This window comes from Podarcis cretensis, assembly GCF_951804945.1.
Source record: "Podarcis cretensis genome assembly, chromosome: 4".
Classification (NCBI taxonomy): Eukaryota; Metazoa; Chordata; class Lepidosauria; order Squamata; family Lacertidae; genus Podarcis; species Podarcis cretensis.
This window is the reverse complement of record NC_137173.1, coordinates 96,734,789-96,759,930: the sequence shown is the minus strand read 5'-3', so window position 1 is coordinate 96,759,930 and position 25,142 is coordinate 96,734,789. Positions and strand designations below refer to the sequence as shown.

General features: G+C 42.7%; 1 protein-coding gene and 1 long non-coding RNA gene across 2 annotated transcripts in view; both read left to right on the top strand.

Moving 5' to 3' along the window:
* Positions 1 to 25,142, top strand: part of LOC307214462 — a 240,621-nt gene that overhangs the window by 4,801 nt on the left and 210,678 nt on the right. The gene's annotated exons all lie outside the window — the stretch shown is intronic.
* SCEL (sciellin) overlaps positions 13,565 to 25,142 on the top strand; it is a 54,087-nt gene continuing 42,509 nt past the window's right edge. Inside the window, exons 1-2 of the mRNA XM_079972151.1 lie at positions 13,565 to 13,751; positions 23,916 to 23,988. Of these exons, the coding sequence (XP_079828277.1) occupies positions 23,946 to 23,988 (43 nt within the window). The 5' untranslated portion in view covers positions 13,565 to 13,751; positions 23,916 to 23,945. The remainder of the gene's footprint in view (positions 13,752 to 23,915; positions 23,989 to 25,142) is intronic.

Sequence of the window (25,142 nt, the reverse complement as noted above, 5' to 3'; positions counted from 1 at the left end):
AATGTATACTATTGAATTAACTGTGTTTTTTAAAATGAAACTCGAAGCCTATCCTTGGATCACATTTGCTAGTCTAGGAGTTCCTTTCTCCAAAGTTGTTGCTGCTCTAGGCATTAAAACAAAAGCAAAAAAATGTTCCCTACTTGGGTCTCTTATTATAGTCTAAATATCCTAACAATGGAACATTAAATGCTACAGTGTTTGCCATGGAACAGTTTTTGTACTTCTATATTGAATGGTTGTCAATTTTTAAAATTTCTCCCTTTTACAATTATGTCTGTGCCTGTATATCCAATGGGGATCAAAAGGCTCTCAGCTGCGTCAGTGGTATGGATGCAAGCATTTGCCAGTTCCACTTCTCTCTGTTTCTCATATTCCCAATGTTCACATTGCCTCCACATTTCTGCAGCAATTTGAAAATTTACTTTTTCATACCCATGAAATTGCTCCTGATAAAACACATTTTTGTACGCCGTTTTGACACATGCACACATTTTTGCAAGCAATTTCTCGGAACGCAAGGCATTTTGGTACATTATTTTAACTCATATATTCATTGTTTATGTACACCTTTACCTAATATATGTATTTTTGTAAACATTGTTGGGTTGGGGAACTGTACTGCAAAATTTGATAAGGGCGAATTTTGAAGGACAGCTATGTTTTGGCTGTCATATTGTTTTAGAAAGTGCAAATATGATAGATTTGCCTTTAATGGGAAACGAACTGAATTTCTCCCATGGAGTTGCTAGTCTGCCTCTGTGCATCTCTTCCAAAGTGCAGGTGTGTCTCTCTCCAGCACTTTTTTTTCTAGAAAAAGAGGTGCCAGAACTTGTTGACCTTTTTTTTAGGGGAAAAAGGCTGGCTCTCTCTCTCATCCATCTGAGGCGGCTCCCGTTGAAACTTCAGCAGAAAGCAAGAACTTGTGTTTACATATTCACTGTACCTTTAAAGCACATTTTAAGCACCTTCTCTCCCTCAAGAATTCTGGGCACTGTAGTTTACCCCTCACAGAGTTACAATTCCCAGTATCCCTTAACAAAACTGCAGTGCCCATAATTCTTTGCAGGGGGAAATCTGCTTCCTATGGGCTTCCAAGGTTTGGTGTGTATCATGCAGGTGATGAATTAATGCAACCGAAGGTCAACTTGAAAGCAGAAAGTTGCAGTTTGCCTTCTGCATCATTGGTGTAAGAGCATTGTTAGGTGTGATTCTCATGATAATAATGACTCACCTTAGCAGATTGAATTGCAGCATTCCTGTTCTACCTGATGCACTTTCATCCAGGGCACAAAGAATACTTGATTCCTGGACAGGTAGCATATATAATTGAACTCCTTACATAATGAAAAGGAGCATGTGTTATCCTGCTACCAACTCCCAGCATTAGCTATTGTAAGATAACAGCCCACTTTCTCTCCTAGTAGAGATTCTACACAGACCCACACCATACATTCAGCACGTGACATGACTTCCCCCAAAGAACCTTGGAAACTGTGGTTTGTACAGGATACTGGGGACTGTAGCTCTGTGAGGAAGAAATGACAGTTTCCAGGATTCTTTGGGGAAAGTAATGTGTTTTGTTATGTACTGAGTTGAATAGGATCCAAACTGCAGCAGTCTGATTGGTCCTAGAACAATAGGATTCAGAATGCAGCAGTCTGATTGGTCCTAGAACAATGCAGCAGTATGATTGGTTGGCAGGAACCACCCAATCATGCTCCAGATATAAGTGAATCCACAACCTGATTGGCTTACAGTAGAATTCCAGAATTAGCCAATCATGTGCAGCCCATTGTGTAAATAATGTATATAAAGCAGATACTTTGAGGGGACTTTGATTCATTCCTCCTCACCACTATGAGCTGAATAAAGAGCATGAAATCACTTTGCGACTCTGAGTATATTTCATGTTTGAAACATGAATTAGAGGTGCTTTAAATGTATGGGGTAGCTCCGTCCACCACTTACTGACTTGGACACAGATCCAGCACTGAGGGGCTTCTGGCGGTTTCCTCACTGTGAGAAGGCAAGTTATAGGGAACCAGGCAGAGGGCCTTCTTGGTAGTGGCGCCCGCCCTGTGGAACGCCCTCCCACCAGATGTCAAGGAAATAAACAACTATCTGACTTTTAGAAGACATCTGAAGGCAGCCCTGTTTAGGGAATTTTAAATGACTGGTGTTTTAATGTATTTTTAATCTTTGTTGGAAGCCGCCCAGAGTGGCTGGAGAAACCCAGCCAGATAGGCGGGGTATAAATAAATTATTATTATTACAGTCATACCTTGGGTTATGAACTCTACGGGTTGTGTATTTTCGGGTTGTGGACTGCACCGAACCCGAAAGTACCGGAACAGGTTACTTCCAGGTTTCGGCGCTTGCGCATGCGCAGAAACACAAAATGACGTCATGCGCAGAAGCGCTGAATTGCGTCACACATGTGGGCAGATGCAATGCTTCAGGCTACGAACGCTGCAGGTTGCGAACGTGCCTCCTGCACGGATCACGTTTGCAACCGGAGGTATGTCTGTATTATTATTATTGGTAGAACAGTTGTGTAGAAGAGGCCATTGCAGCACGTCGTCCGTAGAGCTTTCCCTGCAGTGCTGCCAGGGAAGCCCCCAAATGCAACAAGACTGGCTGACCACCTTCCATAGAAAGTGAAATAACACATGTTTACTACATAAAGAGGAAGGCATCTCCAATAGACCATTAAGTCCAGAATCTAAAATTACCCATCACTGCCTGCAGCTGCTACTTCTAGGTGAAAAACAAGCCCTGGATAAATGATCGCATGGCAAACGTATTGTCTGGTCCTGGTCTAAGTTTCTAGACCTGTAGCAAAGGAAAACCTGAACATGTGACTTTAAGAGGCATGAGATGCAGGAGTTAGCAGGTGACGCTTTCGCTGGCATGGAGATAAGCCATTTGTTGCAGATCACATGGCTATTGAAGGCATGGCTAAAAAGCCAATTAAAAAGATGGCAATGATCTCTAGATACAAGGAAATCATTAAGAGTTGAATCATAGAATTGTGGAGTTGGAAGGGACCCTGAGGGTCATCTAGTCCAGTGTTTCCCAACCTTGTGCCTCCAGCTGTTTTTGGACTACAGTTCCCATCATCCCTTGCCACTGGTCTTGCTAGTCAGGGAAGATGGGAGTTGTAGTTCAAAAACAGCTGGAGGCACAAGGTTGGGAAACACTGATCTAGTCCATCCTGCGATACAGGAATCTCAACAGGTGGTCCCCCATCCAATTTGAAACTCTTCTAAGCTTTGCAAATGTGCCAGCAGTTTTATTGCTTCTAAAGTAATCTAAAGTCTACTCAGAAGTAAGTCCCATTGGCTTCAGTGGAATTTACTCCCAAGTGATTGGGTACAGGAGTGCAGTCTTGATTGATGATTAAGTTCTTGGACACAGCTGTGTAATTATTCTTTTTGCTGAATTTATGGTAACCATTAACAGAATGAGATTATTTTTGCAGGTACACATGCATTTTTTTTATAATCAACTTGGGGAGTGTGGGGGAACAAGCCCCTCGTTTTAAAGATCTACTTTATAATTAATACTTTCCCACCTGCTATATAATACTGGGGAAATTTGGGCTTTTGTTTCCAGAAGCAGCTGAAGGCCATTTCCAAGGGTGGCGCTTACAAAAGATCTCATTTTCCCTTCTCTGCTTCCATCTAGCGTTCCAACAGCAAATTACACTAAGCTGTAGCTTTTTACAGCTTTTTGTATGAATCTGGTAAAGTGGCATTGCTGCTGTGTTATTTGAATTCTCAAGGCCAACTGCTGCTGTTCAGGCTTCACAAACTACATTCCATGTAATATTGAGGCATTAGCAGGGGAAAGAAATGTGCTAGCAGGATAATTTTGTTTAATGTATGGCAAGAAAACCAAACTGCTCCTTTACTATGGAAGGCTTAGAGGACACACACAGTCTATTTTGTGATATTTTGGTGGGGCTAAAAACATATTGCGCGGTATTCAACTTTTGCTCAGAGTATTGAAAATAATGAACTTAACTTAGTCACCTTCATTAATTTCAGTGGGTGACAGCATTTTTTAAAAAAAAGTAAAAGAAAGTAATTCCCCTCAAAATTCCAAGTGTGCCCCCTGAAACTTTCAGCAGTGTTCATATCCCCCAATTGCTGAAATACCATCTCTTCAGATTTCTCATGTCTGAGTGGTGCGACTCCACACTTGATTACCACTCCTGCATCATGGTGATTTACAGGTGCCAAGACCTTTTGGCACCTGAGACAAACCACAAAATGGCACTCCCCTCCCTGCCAGGGAAGGGGTGAGTGAGGACCTACATTAGGAACAGGGTATGGGGCAGAAGGATAAAGATCTACATTGGAATCTGCTACCCCTATGGATGCTATCATCTGAGGCAATCACCTACCTTGCCTCATGGGTGGTGATTTTTGACTGAGCCATTACAGATCAAAACGAAGGTTGAATGGCCATCTGTCATGGATGCTTTAGCTGAGATTCCTGAATCGCAGGAGGTTCGACTAGATGACCCTTGGGTCCCTTTCAACTCTATAATTCTATGAAGATAACAGACTAGATTTGAGACAAAGGTTGTTGTTGTTTTAAGTGGGAGAAGAGGACAGGGGGTGGGTGGTGGTGAGAGAGGTTAGATGAGCTAAACATAGCAATCAAATAATGAAAAATCAGTTTATTAGTCCCACTATCAACATATAAGAGGAACGCTGGTGACTCTGTGGTCTAAACCACAGAGCCTAGGGCTTGCCAATCAGAAGGTTGGCAGTTCGAATCCCCACGACGGGGTGAGCTCCCATTGCTCGGTCCTTGCTCCTGCCCACCTAGCAGTTCGAAAGCACGTCAAAGTGCAAGTAGATAAATAGGTACCACTCCGGCGGGAAGGTAAACAGCATTTCCATGCGCTGCTCTGGTTTGCCAGAAGCAGCTTAGTCATGCTGGCCACATGACCCAGAAGCTGTCTGCGGACAAACGCCGGCTCCCTCGGCCAGTAAAGTGAGATGAGCACACAACCCCAGAGTCGTTTGTGACTGGACTTAACTGTCAGGGGTCTTTTACCTTTACCTATCAACATACTGTATATGTCAAAGTGCAAATGGTCCTTATGAATGAATCTCTCAAGATATAACCACAGTACCTTGCAACACTGATACAGTGTCTACGTACACTTGTCTTACTGAATTTATAGCAAGTTGTCAGGGGAAGGATAATAATAATAATAATAATAATAATAATAATAATAATAATTAATAATTTATACCCCACCCTCCCCAGCCAAGGCCGGGCTCAGAGCGGCTTACAAGCAATAATAAAAGCAAATTGAATGATTACAACTGAAAACAAAATTAAAATACAACATTAAAATAATGAAACATTAAAATATTAACATGTAGCCTCATCGCAGGAGGAGAAGGAAAAGAAAAAAGAAAGAGAGGGAGGGAGGGAATCAAATTGGCTCCAAGCCAAGGCCAGGATGCAGCTAGCTATCAGGCTCCTGATGCACATAGTTTGTGATGGGCATCAGTCCGCTAGTAGGCTTTCTTTCTATATTTTTGGGCTACGATCAGCTTTTTGATAAGACAGCAGAATGAGGGAAAACCAAGAGTACAATGGCACCTTGGTTCTCAAACGTAATCCATTCCGGAAGTTCGTTCGACTTCCAAAATGTTTGAAAACCAAGGCGCGGCTTCCAATTGGTGCAGGTGCCCCAGGAACAATAGCCGACATCTGCATCGGATGTTCAGCTTCCAAAAAACATTTGAAAACCAGAACACTTACTTCCAGCTTTTTAGCATTCAGGAGCCAAAATGTTTGAGTACCAAGGCGTTCGAGAACCAAGGTTCCACTGTATTTCCAGAAGGGTCCTTATTGTGGGTTCAGTTGCTCCTCATAAAGGTAAAGGTAAAGGGACCCCTGACCATTAGGTCTAATCGTAGCTGACTCTGGGGTTGCGGCGCTCATCTTGCTTTATTGGCCGAGGGAGCCAGCGTACAGCTTCTGGGTCATGTGGCCAGCATGACTAAGCCGCTTCTGGAGAACCAGAGCAGCACACGGAAACGCCGTTTACCTTCCCGCCGGAGTGGTACCTATTTATCTACTTGCACTTTGACGTGTTTTCGAACTGCTAGGTTGGCAGGAGCAGGGACCGAGCAGCGGGAGCTCACCCCGTCGCGGGGATTCGAACCGCCGACCTTCATGATCGGCAAGTCCTAGGCTCTGTGGTTTAACCCACAGCGCCACCCGCATCCCAATAGTTCTCCTCATACTTATCAGTTTTGTAGTGCTCACACAATATCATTGCCATCAAAATACCAACCTGCATTTTAATCTGGGTTTATACTTTCTGGGGGAAATCTGATAAGTAAAAAAGCAAAACAAGAAAAAACTAAGAAAAGCTTAAGAAGATCAGGCCAATGGCCCATCTAGTCCAGCATCTTGTTCTCACAGTGGCCAACCAGATGCATATGGAAAACCTGGAAGCAGGACCTGAGCACAACAGAACTCTCCCTTCGACGTCCATTTTGTGTCATGAGCCATGTGGAGGGGCCATGGAACGGGAGGTTGGATCTGGAGAAGGAAAGGAAAGGGAGGAGCTTGGAATTGGAGCTGGGTGATTCAGGAGAAGGTCTTAGTGGGGACAGGGGAAGATGAGCGTGGGACCCTGAGAAGGGTCTGAGTCTGGAGACGGGGACAGTGGTTCAGGAAATCCGACTCCAACGACATAGAAGCATCTGCCAGCACAAACAAAACTTGAAGGTTCAACCCAATTGCTTGCCCAATTCTGGGACTCTCTGGCTGCTTGCCACATGATTGCTGTGCCTGCTCTGTCCTTCCAAAGGAAGGTGAAAGGGGCGTGCCACTTGTTCGAACAACATCTTAGCTTGTGCTTAGCCATGTATTTGTACAGCTTTTGCGCCTGTGGTTCTGTGTACACCAGTCTGAGCCTACATACCATTTTTATTTATGTGTTTGGTCTTTGTCCAAAAACAAGTCCATACGTAGTTCCAATGATTTGTCCAGCAGTGAGGCCCATTAGGAATTATGTTCTTGTCAAGGAAATTCTCTGACCCAACTAGAAAAGTTTCAGCACATCTGGTTTGGGATAGAAACACAGGAGTCTGCTTCAATGTGTTATAGGCGTGAGTTGCAGAAAGGTAATTGCATCTTGAGCTGTGAGGAATTTCAAGTGTTTTGTACAGGGAACAGAATAGGTACACAAACGGCAAAGAGAGCACGTATCTTTCAAGCAGAGTTGTCCTCCCATAATTGCGTGAGTTAATGTTTGGCTGAATTGTTCCTCTTCTCTACACCTTACTGAACATTATGATTAACGTATCCCTGCTGCTAGTTCTGGCTTTGGTAAGCAGCCTTTGGTAAAACTAATTCTGGCCAAAAAACACATAATTTAAGCATTTGAAAAGTGCTCATTATTTCTCCAGTAAAGAATGATGACAAAAAAGTGGATTTTTCCCTACACAACAGGTGATTAGTTTTCTTGAAGGGAATGTAGATTTATGATGGCTGCTTTTTTATCTTAACAACAGCAACAAAAACACACCCCAGCTGTCCATTCTTCAGGGGAGAATCCAAGCAAAATATAACATTGCTGATTTCTAAAACATTGCAGTATGGTGCACTAACCTCCACAGAACAGGAAACATTTTAAGGGGGGCAAGATAACAAATGAAGACAGTAGCTTTGAACACTTGTTTGCTGTTAGTAGTGCTGTATAAAGTGGTGGCTCACTCCAAGACAAAACACCAGTGTGGATAAGACCCAGCCTATTTCATTGGCATCCATCATTTATTTTGTATGCTGGGAGTAGAAGAGAATGAATTAAATGCTGTGCTTCAAGCTTGACGATGAAATGTTATTGAACCTGTTTTACCCTGCCCTGTATTTGCCGCTCCCTGAGAACCACACACACTGAAAGCAAGTTGCAAATCAAGTAAAACCCAACTTGGTGATTTGTCATGCAACACGTTGTCAGTAATTTAAATACACACCCAAGTCAGTCATGTTATTTAAGTTTCATTACAGTTCACTGGCTGAGATTTTTCTCATCTTCCAGTCTAAGTGCTTTCCAGTTAAGATGAAGAACTTTGGGGTTTTCTTTTTTAAAAAATGAAGGTTAAATATCTTTTCACATGGTCAGAATCACTTTCAGGCTGGACCAAGACAAGAGCTCTCTTTGCAAGTGAGGTTCTGCAGGGAGACTGAATGCACAGTGTCGGAGCTGGAACCCTTATTGTGCAATGCTCCTGCATGAAAGCCTCTTGTGTTCAGCTGAACATGCGTGGGCTTTCTTTTCAGACATTTGGAACAACCTGTGGGACTTACTGGGGAGGGACAGTGGTGCATGGGCAGAACCATTAGGCCATGTGGCACAGTCTTGCTCTGACACCCACCCCATATCTAGCCTAAGCATGGAGGCTAACCTGTGAAGAGGGCTTTGGAGTAGACCCATCTTTGTAGCTTATGTATAAACATATATATGGAAAGATGCCTATGGAGTGTGGAGAACTCTACAACAACCTGGGATGATTGCCCAGACTTGTTCACTCCCCATGCGCTCTATGAAGGTTGGCAGGTTACAGTCCATTGAGAACGTATATGTGGTTCTGCTCCATTTCAAGGCAATACCAGGACATTTGCCCAGCATCCTTGAACTGGTGACCTGAAGAAAGTCAAGCAGGAATGCAATCTGTGTGCTGCCGCCAAGTAGGCTTGACCAGGGACAGACTTTGGTAATCTTTTGCAATATGGCACCCTGTGCAAGGCCAAGATTTAGTGCCCGCATATGGATCTTCTGCATGTTGGATCTTCTCAATTTTACATCCCCTTGGCTCCATGCCATGTGCAGGGGAACCACCTGCACCATCCTAAATCCGGTTATTCTTTGACCAAAGAGAGAACTACAGAGAGGCCAACCATACTGCAGAGGTCAGTGCAGATGAGGTGGTATTCTCTTACCCATCTAAAACCTTCCGGGTTGCTAATTGACCTGGAACAATTAGACCTAACATATTAATTTTATGCACACTTTCCCCTAATGTGTGTATTTTGGAGAACTGCATGACAAAATTCAGATAAGTGCCACATTTCAAAGTATAGCTGTTGCTGGTCTTTTTGGTTCTCATACTGTTTGGGAAAACGTAGACTTGATAAGATTTGCCTTTAAATACAAACTGAGTCAAATTTCTTCCTTATCCCTGCTCTGGATAATCTACCAGTGGTCTTTCAAGTCTCTTCCCTCAAGGAATTAAGCCAATACATAGGCTGGTTGAAGGTTGCAGATCAACAGCTGGCTCTGTAGTATCTGAGGTATCATGCCAGGGAGAGCTATAGCCATGATAAAAAAAGATTCAGTAGAAATAAAATACTTCAGATACTGTGGGCTTCAGCCTGGAAGTAAGTTTTGTTGATCTCAGTAGCACTTATTGTGCTTCTATTAGACATGTATAGAACTTTGATTTACCTGCAACAGAAGAAAAAACAATAAATAAAGTGCTAATTTGAAGTACATATATAGATATACACAATATGGATTTTGACTGATTGCAATATAGCCTCCCCCCCCCACCTTAAAATCAACCTAACAGGCACATTTTCACAGACATCATGTCACTTGGTAAAATGGTTCCTGGACTGTTCCACTTCAAAATTTTTGGTAAGGAATTGCATTATAGAATGCTATCCCATGTAAAAATCTACATGGCCATAAACAGTTAGACATCATGCTATTTCCAGTCCAGCATGCTGGTCTTCAGTGAAAAGGAACTGAATTTTTGTGTGAGGTGTGAACAATTATTTCATGTGGCTTACCCCATCTGCAGTCTAATCTGGTGTAGAGCAGAAACAGTTGTAACACATGATCTACGGTTTATGTAGACTGGTTGCCTGCACATTTTTGTTCGTTTTGTTTTGTAATACTGTATATGCAGCGGCGTAGCATGGGTTGTCAGCACCCGGGGCAAGGCAAGTAATTTGCGCCCCCTAACCCGGGGCAAGGCAAGTAATTTGTGCCCCTAACCCCTAACCTCCCGCCGCTGCCAGCTTCTTCTTGCTGCTGCCTGGGCTGGTCGGGTGTGGTTCTCTCCCGCGCTCAGCGCTGCGCTGGGCGGCCGCTGCACTGTCCCTCCCCCAGATAGTCCCTCCCTCTCTCTCTCTCCGCTCCGCACCGCAATGCACGCCTGGCACCCTCCCCCTCCACAGTGGGCGGCGACTCGGCAGCTCGGATCGGATTCGCACAGCCAGCACTGCAGTGAGAGAGAGTGAGTGAGCCAGGTAGGGGCAGAGAGCTGCGAGTGCGAGCGCGCCCCCCCCCAATGTTGCGCCCGGTGCGACTGGCCCCCCCTGCACCCCCCACGCTACGCCACTGAATATATGCTTTTCTACTGGGATGTGCTTGTGTTTGCCTGTGTGATGATAAGCACCAGTGCAAACTAAGGATATGGGCCAACTTAGCTTAGGAATCCCGATTCACTCCTGAAGTAAACTCCTTTCAAGACATGCTGGTTGTCATTATATGCATTTTGGCAAAAAATTGTGAAGTGGTACTTGTTAATTAATCCCAGTTACTAATTGTCCATGACAACACTGTGCACTATAAAATACATAAACATATGTTTGGGAAGTATAGTCACGCTTACTCATTTAACCTTTGTGTTCTGAGTAAAGACACAAATGTCAGCAAATGCATAAATGTCTAGCTGGTTTGTCCTTTTACTCTTTGGAAAGCAAAGGTGGTGGCATTCTGTAAGGTCAATGTTCCTATGCACCACCTTTGCTAATGTACCCATGAAGAGAGATCCTAATTCCTATATGGACCCAAAGACTCCTACCATCTCAGCCCCTACTAAGTCCAACAGCATTTGAAACAAGAGCCACCGTAAAATTGCAGTGAATAGGCTGATGTTTAGGGTGCCATGAGTATTCATGGCATTTCCAGCCAATCTCATTAATTCTCCTTCTTCCTTCAGCATGTGAACTTTGCTGAGACTTGTGGTAATAAAATGTATCGCCAGGAGCCTTTTCGCTGTCACTGAAGGCTCTCTTGGCATCTGAAGTATGTGTTTGGCAACCTGTGACCACTCTTGTATGGATTAAGGTGTGGCTCAGTTCATGCTGTTACTGTGTACCTGAAACTTAAAGACGAGCAAATTTCTCCTCAAGATAAGCACAAAGCCTTGGGAACAAGATATACACGTTCTAGGTTCATATAATTCACTCTTGCATTTGCAGTTCTATTAATAGCTTGCAGCCTCCATTCCAGGAATAGGCTCAGAGAGTGTGTATCAATCACTTTTGTATCCTGCCATTCCTCCAAAGGACAGCATAGCGTAACCCCCCCCCTCCCCAATTAAACCTGCTTATAACCACCTTGTGAAGTAGTTACAGATAGGTAGCCGTGTTGGTCTGCCATAGTCAAAACAAAATAAAAAAATTCCTTCCAGTAGCACCTTAAAGACCAACTAAGTTAGTTCTTGGTATGAGCTTTCGTGTGCATGTATCTGAAGAAGTGTGCATGCACATGAAAGCTCATACCAAGAACTAACTTAGTTGGTCTTAAAGGTGCTACTGGAAGGAATTTTTTTATTTTCTTGTGAAGTAGGTTATGCTGCCAGTGTGGCTTGCCCAACTTTGAGTATCATGGGTAAAAACAAATATTTATCATATTGAAGTCCACTTTATCCATTGCCCCCTGGTTGGACTTGGAATTGGATCTACTCACTGGTAGATCTCAGACTGATTTTCAGTAGATCGCATAGAATTTCTTATTCATTTTGCTATATGCAGCACCTCATGCCACAACATAGTTACAACATATACCATATTTTTTGCTCCCGTTTTTTTTGAATCCCAGAAGCCAGAACAGCTTTCGCTGCACAGCAATCCCTTTTGTTGTTCTGGCTTTTGAGATTCAGAATTTTTTTTTCTTGTTTTCCTCCTCCAAAAACTAGGTGCATCTTGTGGTCCGGTGCGTCTTATAGAGCGAAAAATACGGTACTTAGGCTACCAAAGCAGAAATAGCCACTATTATTTGTAGATGCTAGAACAGGTCTCCAATGCAAAAGAAGAGTTAGATGCTAAAGCTATTTAACAGCCAAATTCCTTCCTCTTTTTCTATTTTTCCTTTTTGCTTGCTTCTTTCCTGGGTGAGATATTTCTAACCTTGTGCATATATAGTTTTTGAATTGTTTTGTGTATAAACTCTGTAAATTTTGGGAGTTAGTGAGACATAGCTGGTGGGCTTGGAAGTGAAATTTTCCAGTACCGAGCTCTCCAGAGGGAAAGAGATATGAGTTGGTATCTCTGACCCTGAAGTTGGTTGAACTGAAGTAATTGTTTTGAGAACAGTCATGATAGAAAAAAGTAAACAGGGGTTTTTCCTGTTCTTTTTCTGTCTCTCACAGCTAAAATAAACCTACCATTAAAATAATGGACTGGTCATTTCTTCGTCAGAGGGCAAACGGGCAAATTTAGCAGGGGTTCAAATACTTTCCTCCCCCTGACTGTAACCCCTTACTTATGTTAGGTTAATGGAAAACAATTAAAAAATCAGGAATTAACTTTGAGGATTTATTTTAATCAAAAGAGATATATGCAGCATTAAATACAGAGGACGCTCAGGTTGTGAAAATTATCTTTGTGGGATGCACGTTTGCAACCTGCAGCGTTCGCAACCCGCAGCGGCGCGTCTGCGCATTCGCGGGTTGCAATTCGGCACTTATGCGCAAAGCACGATTTAGCACTTCTGCGCATGCACGACTGCCGAAACCTGGAAGTAACCCATTGCAGTACTTCTGGGTTTTGGCAGTCCATAACCCGAAAAACCACAACCTGAAGCACCTGTAACCCGAGGTATGACTGTACCTCACAGCAGGCTCCAGAATCATTATTTTGCTATATATTTGTTTGGCTCACCTCTTGGCATGTGTGTTTAATGCTGAATGATAGTGCATAATATGACATCATATGTTGGTTGCCTCACATCATCTTTGGGGTGTCCACCTTCTTCATGAATTAGAATTACATCCTTGGAGAGCAAGTGCATAAATAAAAGTATCTGTTTCCATACAAACAGCAATTGTAGCCCTTTTATTTAGTTATACTTCAGATTGCTTAATAGCTAAACCTGATTTTCCAGAGCAGAGCAAGTTTTCTTCTGGAGTTCCTACAACACCAGCTTCTAAGAAGGCTTCAGCAAAACGACTGAAATTCTTCAGCCAATAGAGCTAGGACCGCAGTGTGTAAATTTCTCAGGTTACAGCCCTGAAGATTCCTCACATGCTTGGCAGGGTTTTTTGGTTTTTTTAAAAAAATATATACATTCAACTTCCAACTAAAGTGATAGGTCTATTGCACAGTGACAACTGGCTTGTTGTTTTTTATGGGATTAGGCACCTTGTAACAAAAATGTATTGTTATCATTAGCAACCTGTGTGTTTTTTGCTGTCTGTTGCAATCTGTCTCTGCATCACAGGAGAGAATTTAGCAGAGACTAGAGTACAAAAATATGCCAGTGGATTTTAACTGAACTGGTATTTGTGCAAGGTGAACTCCCTCTTGTGCACCTCCTTTCTCCTCCCTGAATGAGTCAGCTTCTGGTAGAGAAGCCTCCAAGCTGTTAAGACTCTCAGATGGAGGACGATCCTGCTCTTCTGTAAACTGAACTGCGTAACAGAGACCACTGGCTGCCAGGTTCTGGACCTTTTCATTCATGGTTTGAAGAGGTAAGCATGGATTTTAATATATACTGGGAATTGTTACAGGCCAAACTCTTCTAGTGAGTTTGGACTTACAGCAGCCAACTTCAGTTTTGGGGACTGGTTTTATTATTCTTTTACCACATTCCTGCTTCATAGACCTCTGTATAATCTGATGGAACTTCTGAAGGCTACACAAAAGCTGGGGTGTCAAAATCACTTTAGAGTTTTGAAAACTTGCTTGTTCAAACGATTCTCTAATTTGTAGTTGTTTGCTTAAATGATAACTCCAGTGTGCACTCACCCTGGAAGGAAAACAGCTTAATCTTTTTATCTATTTTTACACGTGGAAGATGGTGGAAGGAGTAGCATTTTACGCATGTTAATCTTATGTGCATTGTGGTGGAAATGTACCAGTACATTCTTTTCATAGGAAGGGCATTAGAAATCAGACATGTCTTTAAAAACAAAGTATAAAATAAATTGGGTGGATGGCAGGGATTAAAAGTTCTGCTTTATTGCAAGTATGTAGCAGATCTTTGAAGGAAGGTGTTTTGCTTTGTTTTCTTCAAAATAACAAAGAAATAAGTTTCAAGTTGTACAAAATGTTCCACCGTGCAGAAACAATTTACATTTGAAGCACTGGAGTGTTTGAAGGAAAACAAATTCACACAAATCAAAATTTTGTCATCTTTACCTCGCTGATTTCAGGCTATGTACAATTTTAAAGATTAATTTCTTTCAAGGCAGAATCTTCTCCACCCATATCCTGTAAAACCAGTTCCAGAAGCTTGCTTTGCTATGAATAGACAAGTGATTTCAGCATTACACTTTTGTACTGGGTCGTTAAACCTTCTCTTTTGTATTTGTAATCTCTCATGACTGAGATAATGATGATCATATTTTACTAAATACGTCATTCCTTATGTGCAAAACAGAATACATGTCTGCCTGCAAAAATGCTATTTAGGGTGTGAAACTTGTGAGATGAGATTGAAGCCTGATGATCAGTTTGGTCTCTAAAACATGCATGTAGTTAACTGCCATTTTGGCCTAATCTAATTAACTGTGTGCCCTGAAGACCTGTTCTCAGAGTCACTACAACCTGTCACTACACTTGCCTCTGATTACTGTAGGTGGCCCAGATTCATTTAACCATAGAGTTGGAGGCTTCTTTTGTAGACTATCTAGTACAACAGTCTGCTTGAGGAAGGAAGTCCAGAGATACAGCAGATGGTTATTTAGTTTCATGACTATTTGCCCACCACCATGATGAGCTGAATTCACCTTTTAACACACCAATGCAAAGGAGACCCTAATTGTATTTATGGTTACGCTGAGAAGCTTTTTGTTGAGAAGATTTTGTTTCTGTTTCCTCTACTTAACTGTTCTGCATAAACAGTGTTTCAGCTCCCATAGTATTAACTACTATGCTCATTAAGCTACTACAGAACACGGTTGCTGGCAAACAAGCTCCTGAAGTGGTGTAAACCTTTCTGTGGTTGATTCTTCTATCTGCTGCATTGCAAGCTGCACACATTTACAGTAATGGATAAACCCGATTTGAGTGCTCCCCATAGACTTGGTGCCACTGCCTAGTTGCTTTTGACCAAATCTTTATTGCTGGTTATCTAAAGATGTGCATACATCAGTGTATTACATATTGTTTGCTGCATGAAGCATTGACGTGGCTTAGATGATTGCCTCAGCAGTTGAAAGTGTGAAGATGCCCTTCTTAAAGCACCAGTAGTTAGAATGGCTATTATAATGATTTCCTCTATGTAAAAGGATCAGATCATGCTTGCTTAGGGGATCCTGCTGCCAGTGCCTTTCACCTGTTTTAAATCTGTTTTACAAAAGCTTTGACATTCTGTATACTTTAAAAACTTAATTTTACTTCCAGCGTTCTGTCCTAAAAACTGCATTAGCAACCCTCCGAGTATCCCTGCTTTCCAGGGACAGTCCCAAATTTACAGAAAATGCACCAGTTTCTGATTTGATCGCAGAATGTCATGCTTTTCCTTAGGACATCCCTATTTTCATTGGAGAAATGTTGGAGGGTATGAAGTTATCTGACCCCTGAGCCATTTGAAGGCAGCCCTGTATAAGGAAGTTTAAAATGTTTAATTTTTTAAAAGTTTTGTTATATGTTGGGAGCCACCCAATTATTATTATTATTATTATGGAATAGGACATCCCTATTTTCATTGGAGAAATGTTGGAGGGTAGGCATTAGAGCAGGGGTGAGTAATCTTTTTGAAGTTAATGGATGAATTCCCTTGAGGACGCAACCCCTTTCTCTCTCCCCACTTCTTCTTCTTCTTCTTCTTCTTCTTTCATTCATTCATTCATTCATTCACTCACTTTCTTCCACACTAACATCTCCTATCCATCCATCTATCCATCCATCCATCCATCCATTCATCCACATACACTCAACACCAGCATTATTCCCTTTCATCCATGCATTATCTTGTCCTCTCTCATCCATTTACACAAATGCCACACACATGCAGCCATGCAGCCAAGTGCAACCATTCACCCACAAGCCATTTGTTCTCTTTCTCACAGAGGGCAGCACCTAGAGCATCACTGCGAAGCTTGTTCTAGCTCTGGTGGTCCGTAACTGGGCTCTTCTCTTTCTCCTGGCACGTGTGAAGCATGTCAGGGACTGGCTTGATGAAGAAGAGTGATGGAAGGCTGCCTCCCAAGAGCCCCCACCAGGGAGGGCTCTGAAGACTTCACCTTAGAGCCCAGAGCCTGGTGGTGGGAAACTGAGGAGCAGTCAGCAGAAGGGATGAGCTGAGAGCTGATAGAAGCAGGGGACTTGTGCCTGAGGGAACCAAAGGGACCAAGGATTTTGACAGTATTTTTTCCTCACAACAGATCTGGGCTGAGCTGACTTATTGTGGGACAGTAGCAATGATTTTTTATTTTTAATACTGAGAACTTAGAATCTCCACAAGTTTCAGCAGGGATAAAATACAGGCAGCTCTAATGTTGCTAATTGTCTACTCTATAGTAAACCTCTTTTTCGTTTTTGTTTTTTAATGTTGCCCCCTGCAATTGACCCCTATTTTGTGTGTGTGGTGATTTTGTCATCCACCACAATTTTGAAACAAAAGTTCTTTTCTCAGTGCTACAGGAAACTATCCTTAATTTGTTAAGGCGTGGATTCTGGAGCCTGGGGCACAGCGAGAAATTAAATCTTGTGGAGTCACAGGATAATAGGTAAAATAGAGATGGGAGAATTAGGCCAGGGTGAGATTGTTTGTAGACCTGCGATAAAGAACAAGGAGCACGAAGTTTACAACCCAGCATTAGCAACTGTTCACACGCCTGCCTCTCCTTCCCCAGGAGCCTGGTTATTTAGTTCACATAGACAGCTGAGGTACACTTTGGGAAATCAACTTGGTACAATATGGTCCATCATGTATGGTAGCTGGACAGCAGCTGGAACTTGAGGACAGTGAAAACCTTGTTGGTTAAAAGGAGAAGTCCTGTCTGGAGCTGTGAAGGGCCAGAGTAGGGCCCTTGCTCAGTCTAATCACACAGGAACAAGGGCATAAGGACAGGGGTGTGTTGTAGGAGCAGCAAAAAACGATCTGAGGCACACTTGAGAGCTTACATAGGAACTACAGTACTTATACAATATTAATATCTTCTCCACATTTGAGCATTATTTAGCTGTTGATCCATTTCCCCTCATTCAAATTAGACCAGAGTACTCCACCCCTGAATGCATTTGAATTTGTATATGAAGAGCAACTTTGATGTTGTCCATTAATACGCATAGGAATTCCCTATTGTGTTTGTTCCCACCTTCTAATTTGTTGATTATATTATGCTGATTAAGACCAACAGGGCATGCATTCAGATAAATAACCAAAAATTCTCCACCCCGGAAGTGTGAAACAAAATAATACACAGTCTCAGGCAATTGTGAACTCTCAGCACACACCTTTGAAGTTTTCTGGTTTTGTGCAAGGGGTCTCCTAGCAGCTCTCAGCACCCTTAAAGGATTACAGTTTCTTTGGGGAAAAGATATAACCAGCAAACTGGTATAAGTGCTTAAAATGTACAGTGTGGGTGCAGCTAACACTGAGCTGTGGATGCGACAAGACTATATTTCTTTTAAAAATTACAGGAATTATGTCTAAGTTTGCTAATACGTACAAGCTAGCATGTCTGATGCTTATGTGGTCAGTCACTGAGATCAGGATACTGGACTAAATGGGTCATTGACTTGATCCAGGAGGTGCTTCTTAAGTTCTTATGCACAAATGTTATGCAAATCCTCATTTGCCGTCCTTTTTTAGGTGATGCATTTCCCTTTTTCATTATTATGCTTAAGTAAAGGTAAAGCTAAAGGGACCCCTGACCATTAGGTCCAGTCGTGGCCGACTCTGGGGCTGCGGCGCTCATCTCGCTTTATTGGCCAGGGGAGCCGGCGTACAGCTTCCGGGGTCATGTGGCCAGCATGACTAAGCCGCTTCTGGCGAACCAGAACCAGTGCACGAAAATGCCATTTACCTTCCCGCCGAAGCGGTACCTATTTATCTACTTGCACTTTGACGTGCTTTTGAACTGCTAGGTTGGCAGGAGCAGAGACTGAGCAACGGGAGCTCACCCGTCGCGGGGATTCGAACCGCCAACCTTCTGATCAGCAAGTTCTAGGCTCTGTGGTTTAACCTACAGCGCCACCCACGTCCCTATGCTTAAGTGGTCACCCTATTAAATTTTCCTGCCAGACTACAGATTAGTTATTACACAGAGGCCATTTCCAGCAGCATCTGCATGGTAAACATAGCTTTGCCAGGGTCCTTATTTCACCTGCGTGCCTTTTCCTTGTGAATCTGTGCCAATTTTGGAGCCAGACTTGCGCTCCTCATGTATGAAATACCTTTTGCATCCCTCTTTGACGCCAGCTCATTTCCCTCCCCCCAAAGCCATCATTCCTTTAGTAATCACCACGCCCAATTAACATGCTCCCTTGCCCAAACAGGATGGAGTTATCAAAACTAAAAGTAAGCATGCATGGATTAAAACATACACACCCCATGACAGCAACACAAAAATGCAGCTGCCCTTCATCATTTTTTCAGCCGTTGAGGACTGGTATTGTAAGCTTATTCACATCACGATGACTTGGAGATGGGAGTCCACCCAAGATTGTTTGCTATTTTGGGTTCATGTTTGTTTGTCAGCCGGATAAAAGGGTGCCTGTCGCGGAGCTGTCATATTGTGAGTACCCTGGTGCATGCTGGAACTATGACTCACCAGCTTACGACAAACAAGTGAAGTAGTGGCCAAATAATCGGTGGTCACTGGTATACATGCGGTAGATCAATCAGACAGCGCATCTGCAGAAGAACTCTCAGCTTGGGATGAAGAGAAAGGGATAAATGAACTTGGGAACTTAATCTTACAGAGAGCAATGAGCTAAACCATGAGATGTCTAAGCAGGAGACCATAGCCTCATAAATAACACTTATCAAATGTGGATAAAACAAATCAAGATCTATTGCAGTGAAATCAAAGCCTATCTTTAGCTAGCCAGACAACTGGCAGTATTATCAAATAGATCTGTGCCTATTTCTTTTGGTCTGTGATAAAGAACGGATGGATTTTGCCACCAGATCAAATTACTTTACTGACTTCTTATAGCCAAATGTTTAAATTACATAGTACATGTGAAAAAGGAGACCCCAGTGGTGGGAAAGAAAGGTGGGGCAGGGGAGGCGCTTAACCCCTTCTATTTCTTTTTGTTTCACACTCCATTATGTGCTCCAAGTTACTTTTTCAATTGTTTGAAGAAGCATTTGTTGCTTCTAGGGGTCTAAAAATTCAAATCAGCATATGAAATCCAGACCTTTCATCCATTTACTTTATTGCCCTTTTAGGTCACAAGGCCAGGTCACAAGGCTGCAGTCACAATTTGTACTGTTCCCCCAGCCTTCCCAGAAGCATTTTTTTTTTTTGAAATTGCAATGCAAATTCAACATCCCAAGACATCTGGCAGATATAGATTGTTTCATCTCAGATCATCCCACCGTGAGCTAGAGCTCAGAGGAATATTGGCTCGAGGGGCTGTAACTACAGCATTTTCAAGCTGCATGCTGAAAAAATATTAGTTGGGTCTCCTTTGGGAAAATTAAAATAAGAACAAGTAAGAAGGAAATGGTTTTTTTGTGTGTGTTTCAACTTTAGTCACTAAAATTATCAAAACAATCGGAGGGTGACGTCATTATTTTTGCTTCCCTCATACCCCCCCCATTTGTTTTAAAACACCCAAACAAGTCAATGGGAATTATATACCAAATGTCTTCTATGCTGGCTAGAAAACTGAAATTGGTAGCATGCATCATTTAAGATGTCCTGCATACTAGAAAGGTTTGAAAACAGGGGAAAAGTGAGTAAAATGCTTGCACTGTGTCCCAGAGCAAGCAAAGCCATAACTTGGGAGGAAATTTGGGGTTGTGGGAGCTGTTTGTTTGCCTCTTCACACACTTGATATAGCTGTGGGAGGTTTATAAAGTTGACAAGAATGTCCTTCCTTCCTTCCTTCCTTCCTTCCTTCCTTCCTTCCTTCCTTTAGAAAAGTATTTACATAATGAGACTTCATAAAATATCAGGGTAGTGTACCACAGCAATACCACACTGCAAACATTTAAAAGCAGCATAGATTGATCATTTTTAAAGGACTGGCTCCCCAGGAAAAAAATATTAAACATCAGCACAGGCATGTCAGCATTAACAAATCTGGAAGAGACTCCGAAACACCAAAAGTGAAATGCAAATGCAAAATGAAATCCAAATTTGCAACATGGAGCCTTTAATTTATATGTTGGCATACCAAAGAGTGTCAACAGTCTGTGAAGGTGGAGTCTTGCAATGAAAGCTTTGCCAGGGTCGAATGCTTATAAAAACAAAATTCCTCTAATTCAGATAGCATGGAAAAAATAAAAAGCAGCCACAATGAGCATTCCGCACCTTTCTTGTTGCTTTTAAATTGATCAAGCACACTTTGGTATAGCCTTTCTTTGGAATGGCAGTAGCTACCGAAACAACATAAACCCGAAGCAAAAATCAACTATCCCCACCCCGTCCCCAGCAAAGCTTATCTGATAGTATAAAAAGAGTGGTTACTAGGAAATACTCCGTGTTGGCTAAATGCCCAGTGAGCATTTCAAAACAATTTCTTACAGAAGGCTTGAACATTTTTGTTGTTGTTGGGTGAGAAGAAAAGCTTCCCGTCATATGTTCTGCCTGTTACACTTTGCCAATGAATTTGACATAAATTGAAAGGGCAAGGGTGTTGCTAACATTTTCATGATCAACAAGTAGAATTCTGAAGCTTATGCAGACAGGTGTGAATTAATAGGTGTGGCAGGACCAAGGTTTTTGACCTCAGTCTGATACTGTTTTCAGTCATTTATGAAAGGGCCTGAACAATCTGTGATCCACCAAGCCAGTTGCTACGTACTGACCTGGGTGTGCTGCTGGATGCTCAGAAATAGCCTTGGTGTCACATTCTCCAGCAAGCATTTTTAAAAAAAGATGTATTGTTCTCCCATAGGTTGATGATCTGCAGTCAGCTTGACGAGTCACAATAGTTCAGGCCTGTTGTTCAATGCCTCTGTTGTTACAATACTCGTGATAGAAGGCAAAGGTAAAGAGACCCCTGGCCATTAGGTCCAGTCGTGGCCAACTCTGGGGTTGTGGCGCTCATCTTGCTTTATTGGCCGAGGGAGCCGGCGTACAGCTTCTGGGTCATGTGGCCAGCATGACTAAGCCGCTTCTGGTGAACTAGAGCAGTGCACGGAAACGCCGTTTACCTTCCCGCCGGAGCAGTACCTATTTATCTACTTGCACTTTGTTGTGCTTTTGAACTGCTAGGTTGGCCGGAGCAGGGACCGAGCAATGAGAGCTCACCCCGTCGCGGGGATTCAAACCGCTGACCTTCTGATCAGCAAGTCCTAGGTTCTGTGGCTTAACCCACAACGCCACCCACGTCCCGAATACTCATGATAGCAAACAATTTAAACTTTATCCTTTCTTTTGAAAAACGAATCAGCTAGAATCACTTGGCTGGAACTGGTGGAAGAGTCTGTTGATTTACAGTGTCCCGTGCACAGCGGAATGATGAGGAATACGTGCACATACTCTATATTGCTTTATTTACATTTCAAAGCTGGTAGATTACAGAAAAACATCTTGCCTCTGCCGGAGCAGAGAAAGCGTCCTCTCTCCTCTGAAGCTCGGAGAGAATCACACTGAGTGAACAGTGAAAAACAGGAAACCAGTGTACGTCACATCCAGTCTCCCTTTCCCGTGGGAAAACCCAACAGCAACTCTGTGGAATGTAAACACCTGTCTCGTGACAAGCACTTCGCTGCACAGTGAAGAGAGCAGAAACCAACAGAGTCTATCTCTCGTGCCCCTTTATCTTGCTGCAGAACACCCTAGGAATTGAACATAAAACATGGTGTTGTGCGGCAGCTTCTGATCAGTGTACTGGCATTTGCTTTGTTTCCTGTGGAGGACTTGGCACTATCCAACCGTCTTAGGGACTCCACTCCAGATTTTTGTAGGGTTTGCCCCTTAGCTGTTTCTTCTACCGAATATGTCCTGCAAGGCAGTACAGTGGTACCTTGGTTTGAGAACAGCTTAGTTTATGAACAACTTGGATTAAGAATGCTGCAAACCCAGAAGTAGGTGTTTTGGTTTGTGAACTTTGTCTTTGAAGCAGAACATGTTCTGCTTCCTATTGAGTGTGTTCCATTTGTAAATTGAGTCCCCCTGCTGCTATGGGAAAGCACACCTTGGTTTAAGAACGCTTTGGTTTAAGAACGGACTTCCGGAACGGATTAAGTTCATAAACCAAGGTACCACTGTAGAGGTTTAGGATCAGAGTTTGCCTTCTCCTAGGTGGGCTACCTGTACTGAAGTTCTCACCCTGGGCCAGCAGGGGGATACTGTAGATAGTTTTCATTCAAGTCCACATATGCAAATAAGGAATTGAAAGTGACGTTCAGTGATTGGATAGTTACAGAAAGTTGTTACTGTTGCTTTGTAGTTGAACGCTATATAAGCAGGCTGGCTGAACCCTTCAGCCCAGTTCTGTTCTGGCCTGTGAATAAACAAGAGCTGTTTGAAGAATCGCTGTGTCGTCTGATATGTTCACCCACAACTTGATTTTAAATTAAGTAGCACTTGATTTTAAATTTAATAATGTTGCAGTCACTATATCCAAGCACGATTACATGAACGATTACGTTGAATATATTCTCTCTTCTCCTGTTTTGGTCCTTGTTCTATGGCACAGTCATTTATAGTATCTAAAAAACTGGTTTGGTTTTGTCATTAGTACCAAAACTTACATGTACCCAGTCAGTTGGAGAGAAGTTGAAGCCAACCATTATTTATTTAATTTGATACTTTCGCTCGTTCCCTTCTTTCCCTTTCTAAAAATTGCCACCAGACTTTTAGTTAGCGGTGGTCATGCATAAGGCATAGAAGCTCCTGTTTAGTTGTGTGGTCAGGAATCAGACAGCAGAGGGTCTCTGCTGACTAGTGTAAAGCAGAGCAAATAAGGAATACCAGCTTTAAAAGACAACAGAAGCTGCTGAGGAGGGTGGACAGCTGTTCCTGCCTCCTTCCTGAAGAAGAAATGTCAGCAAGCCAATATCGAAACCTCTCTTACAGCAGCTGACTGCTCTGTATGTTGGTGAAAAGGAGTCTCTCCTATTCTTCCACATCTCAGAGAAGCAGAGAGCCCATTCATATTCTTGTATTTGAGGCCTGTGTGAACTGACAGCTTAAGTGAGGACTTGGGTCCTTGCTTGAGATGTATTGGGTTGTGGCTAGTCAAAATGTCTATGTGTAACTCCAGGTTTGAATCAGAGCCAATATCCCACTGAATACCAGCTGCTTGGAGCAACAACAGGAAAGGGCTATTGGCCGATTGGCCATTGTGGGGAACAGGATACTGTACTTGGCTAAATAGTCTGACCCATCAGGATTCTTCTTATGTTCAGTTATATGAAAGCTGGCATCTGGAAAGTGAGGCTGAGGAAGAGTTGTGGTCTCATTATTTTAGCCTGCCATTTATGTCTTTTGCCAGATTGGGTCTCCTCCCACCCTCCCACCACCCCATACTTAATCTCTCATATTTTTACTTTCTTTCAGTGCACCGTAAAGAAAACACCTCTGAACAAAATGACAACCTTCACTGTAGGAAAATCGGCCCCTAACAAAAGTGGTAATGTGCTATCACTCTTTCTGCTCTGCTTCTGTTGAGTTAGTCAAGGGGTTGGGGGAAATAACATAGCCCCCTCTTTTTAAAATGTCAAACCAACAGATTGGCAAAATGTCTTCCAGCCCTTTGCATTTTGTGTCAGCTGTACTTCAAATTAAACTACATGCCGATTAACCCTTGTTGCTGTTGTTTTTTTGGTTATGCTATGAGGTCCCAGTTTGAGTTTCAAAGTGGTCTTGAGATCAGTTCAGATGGCTGCCGCTACTCCTCTACAAGGGAATCTAGAAGCCCCACTGAACACAGCTGGGCTTCCTTTTGAGCAAAAATGCCTAAGATTGTGCTGTCAATATCTTCCATTCAGCCAGAAGCACCTCACAAATGCAATATAATCATTTTTAAAAGTTCTATCAAGCAAAAGCAGAAGAATCTTTATTTGCATCAGCCACTAGCCATAGCAATAAAATACAATAAAATGTACTGAATATCGAGCTTTTGCTGACAACAGTACATTTGCGCAGAGCTGCAAACTGGAAGAAAGCAAGTGTTTCAACTCACTCAGACAGGTTTAGCTTTCATTAAAGCTTTAATAAAATCTTATGGTGGGGGCGAGGGAACTAGCTCTGAGAGGTTTCAAGGAATATGGCAAGTGTGTGAACAGACTTTGAGTGCAGTCCTCTACACAGTTAACTGGAAGTAAGCCCCATTGTACTCAGCGAGATTTACTTTTGAGTAGACCTGTAGTAAATAATAAGATGAATTTGGAGAGTTTTAGATATGTTGGCCTCTTATATTGGATGGGATGTGTTTATAGGGTTTTTTAAAAAAAGTTTTATATTGATTCTTATTTTTGTATTATGTTGTATGGAACTTTGGATGGGATTCACCTAATGGGCCCCATAAGTGGAAGCCATGTGCAAGTACTTCCACTTGTGTCATGAGGCTTTCCTCTTCCTCTCCCCACACCCCCATGCTCCCCCAGTTGGTCCTAAGGGAGGGCTGGCAGAGCCCCCAGAACAGTGCAAGGGGGGGCAGGAGGAGGAAAAGAGCCACAGTCCCATTAGCCAAGTCAAAATGCTTGCACAGATACAGTATAACGTTTGTCATGGCTTGACATTGAATTCTGCCCTGTTTGGAAGCATTTATGGAGGAAGACAATG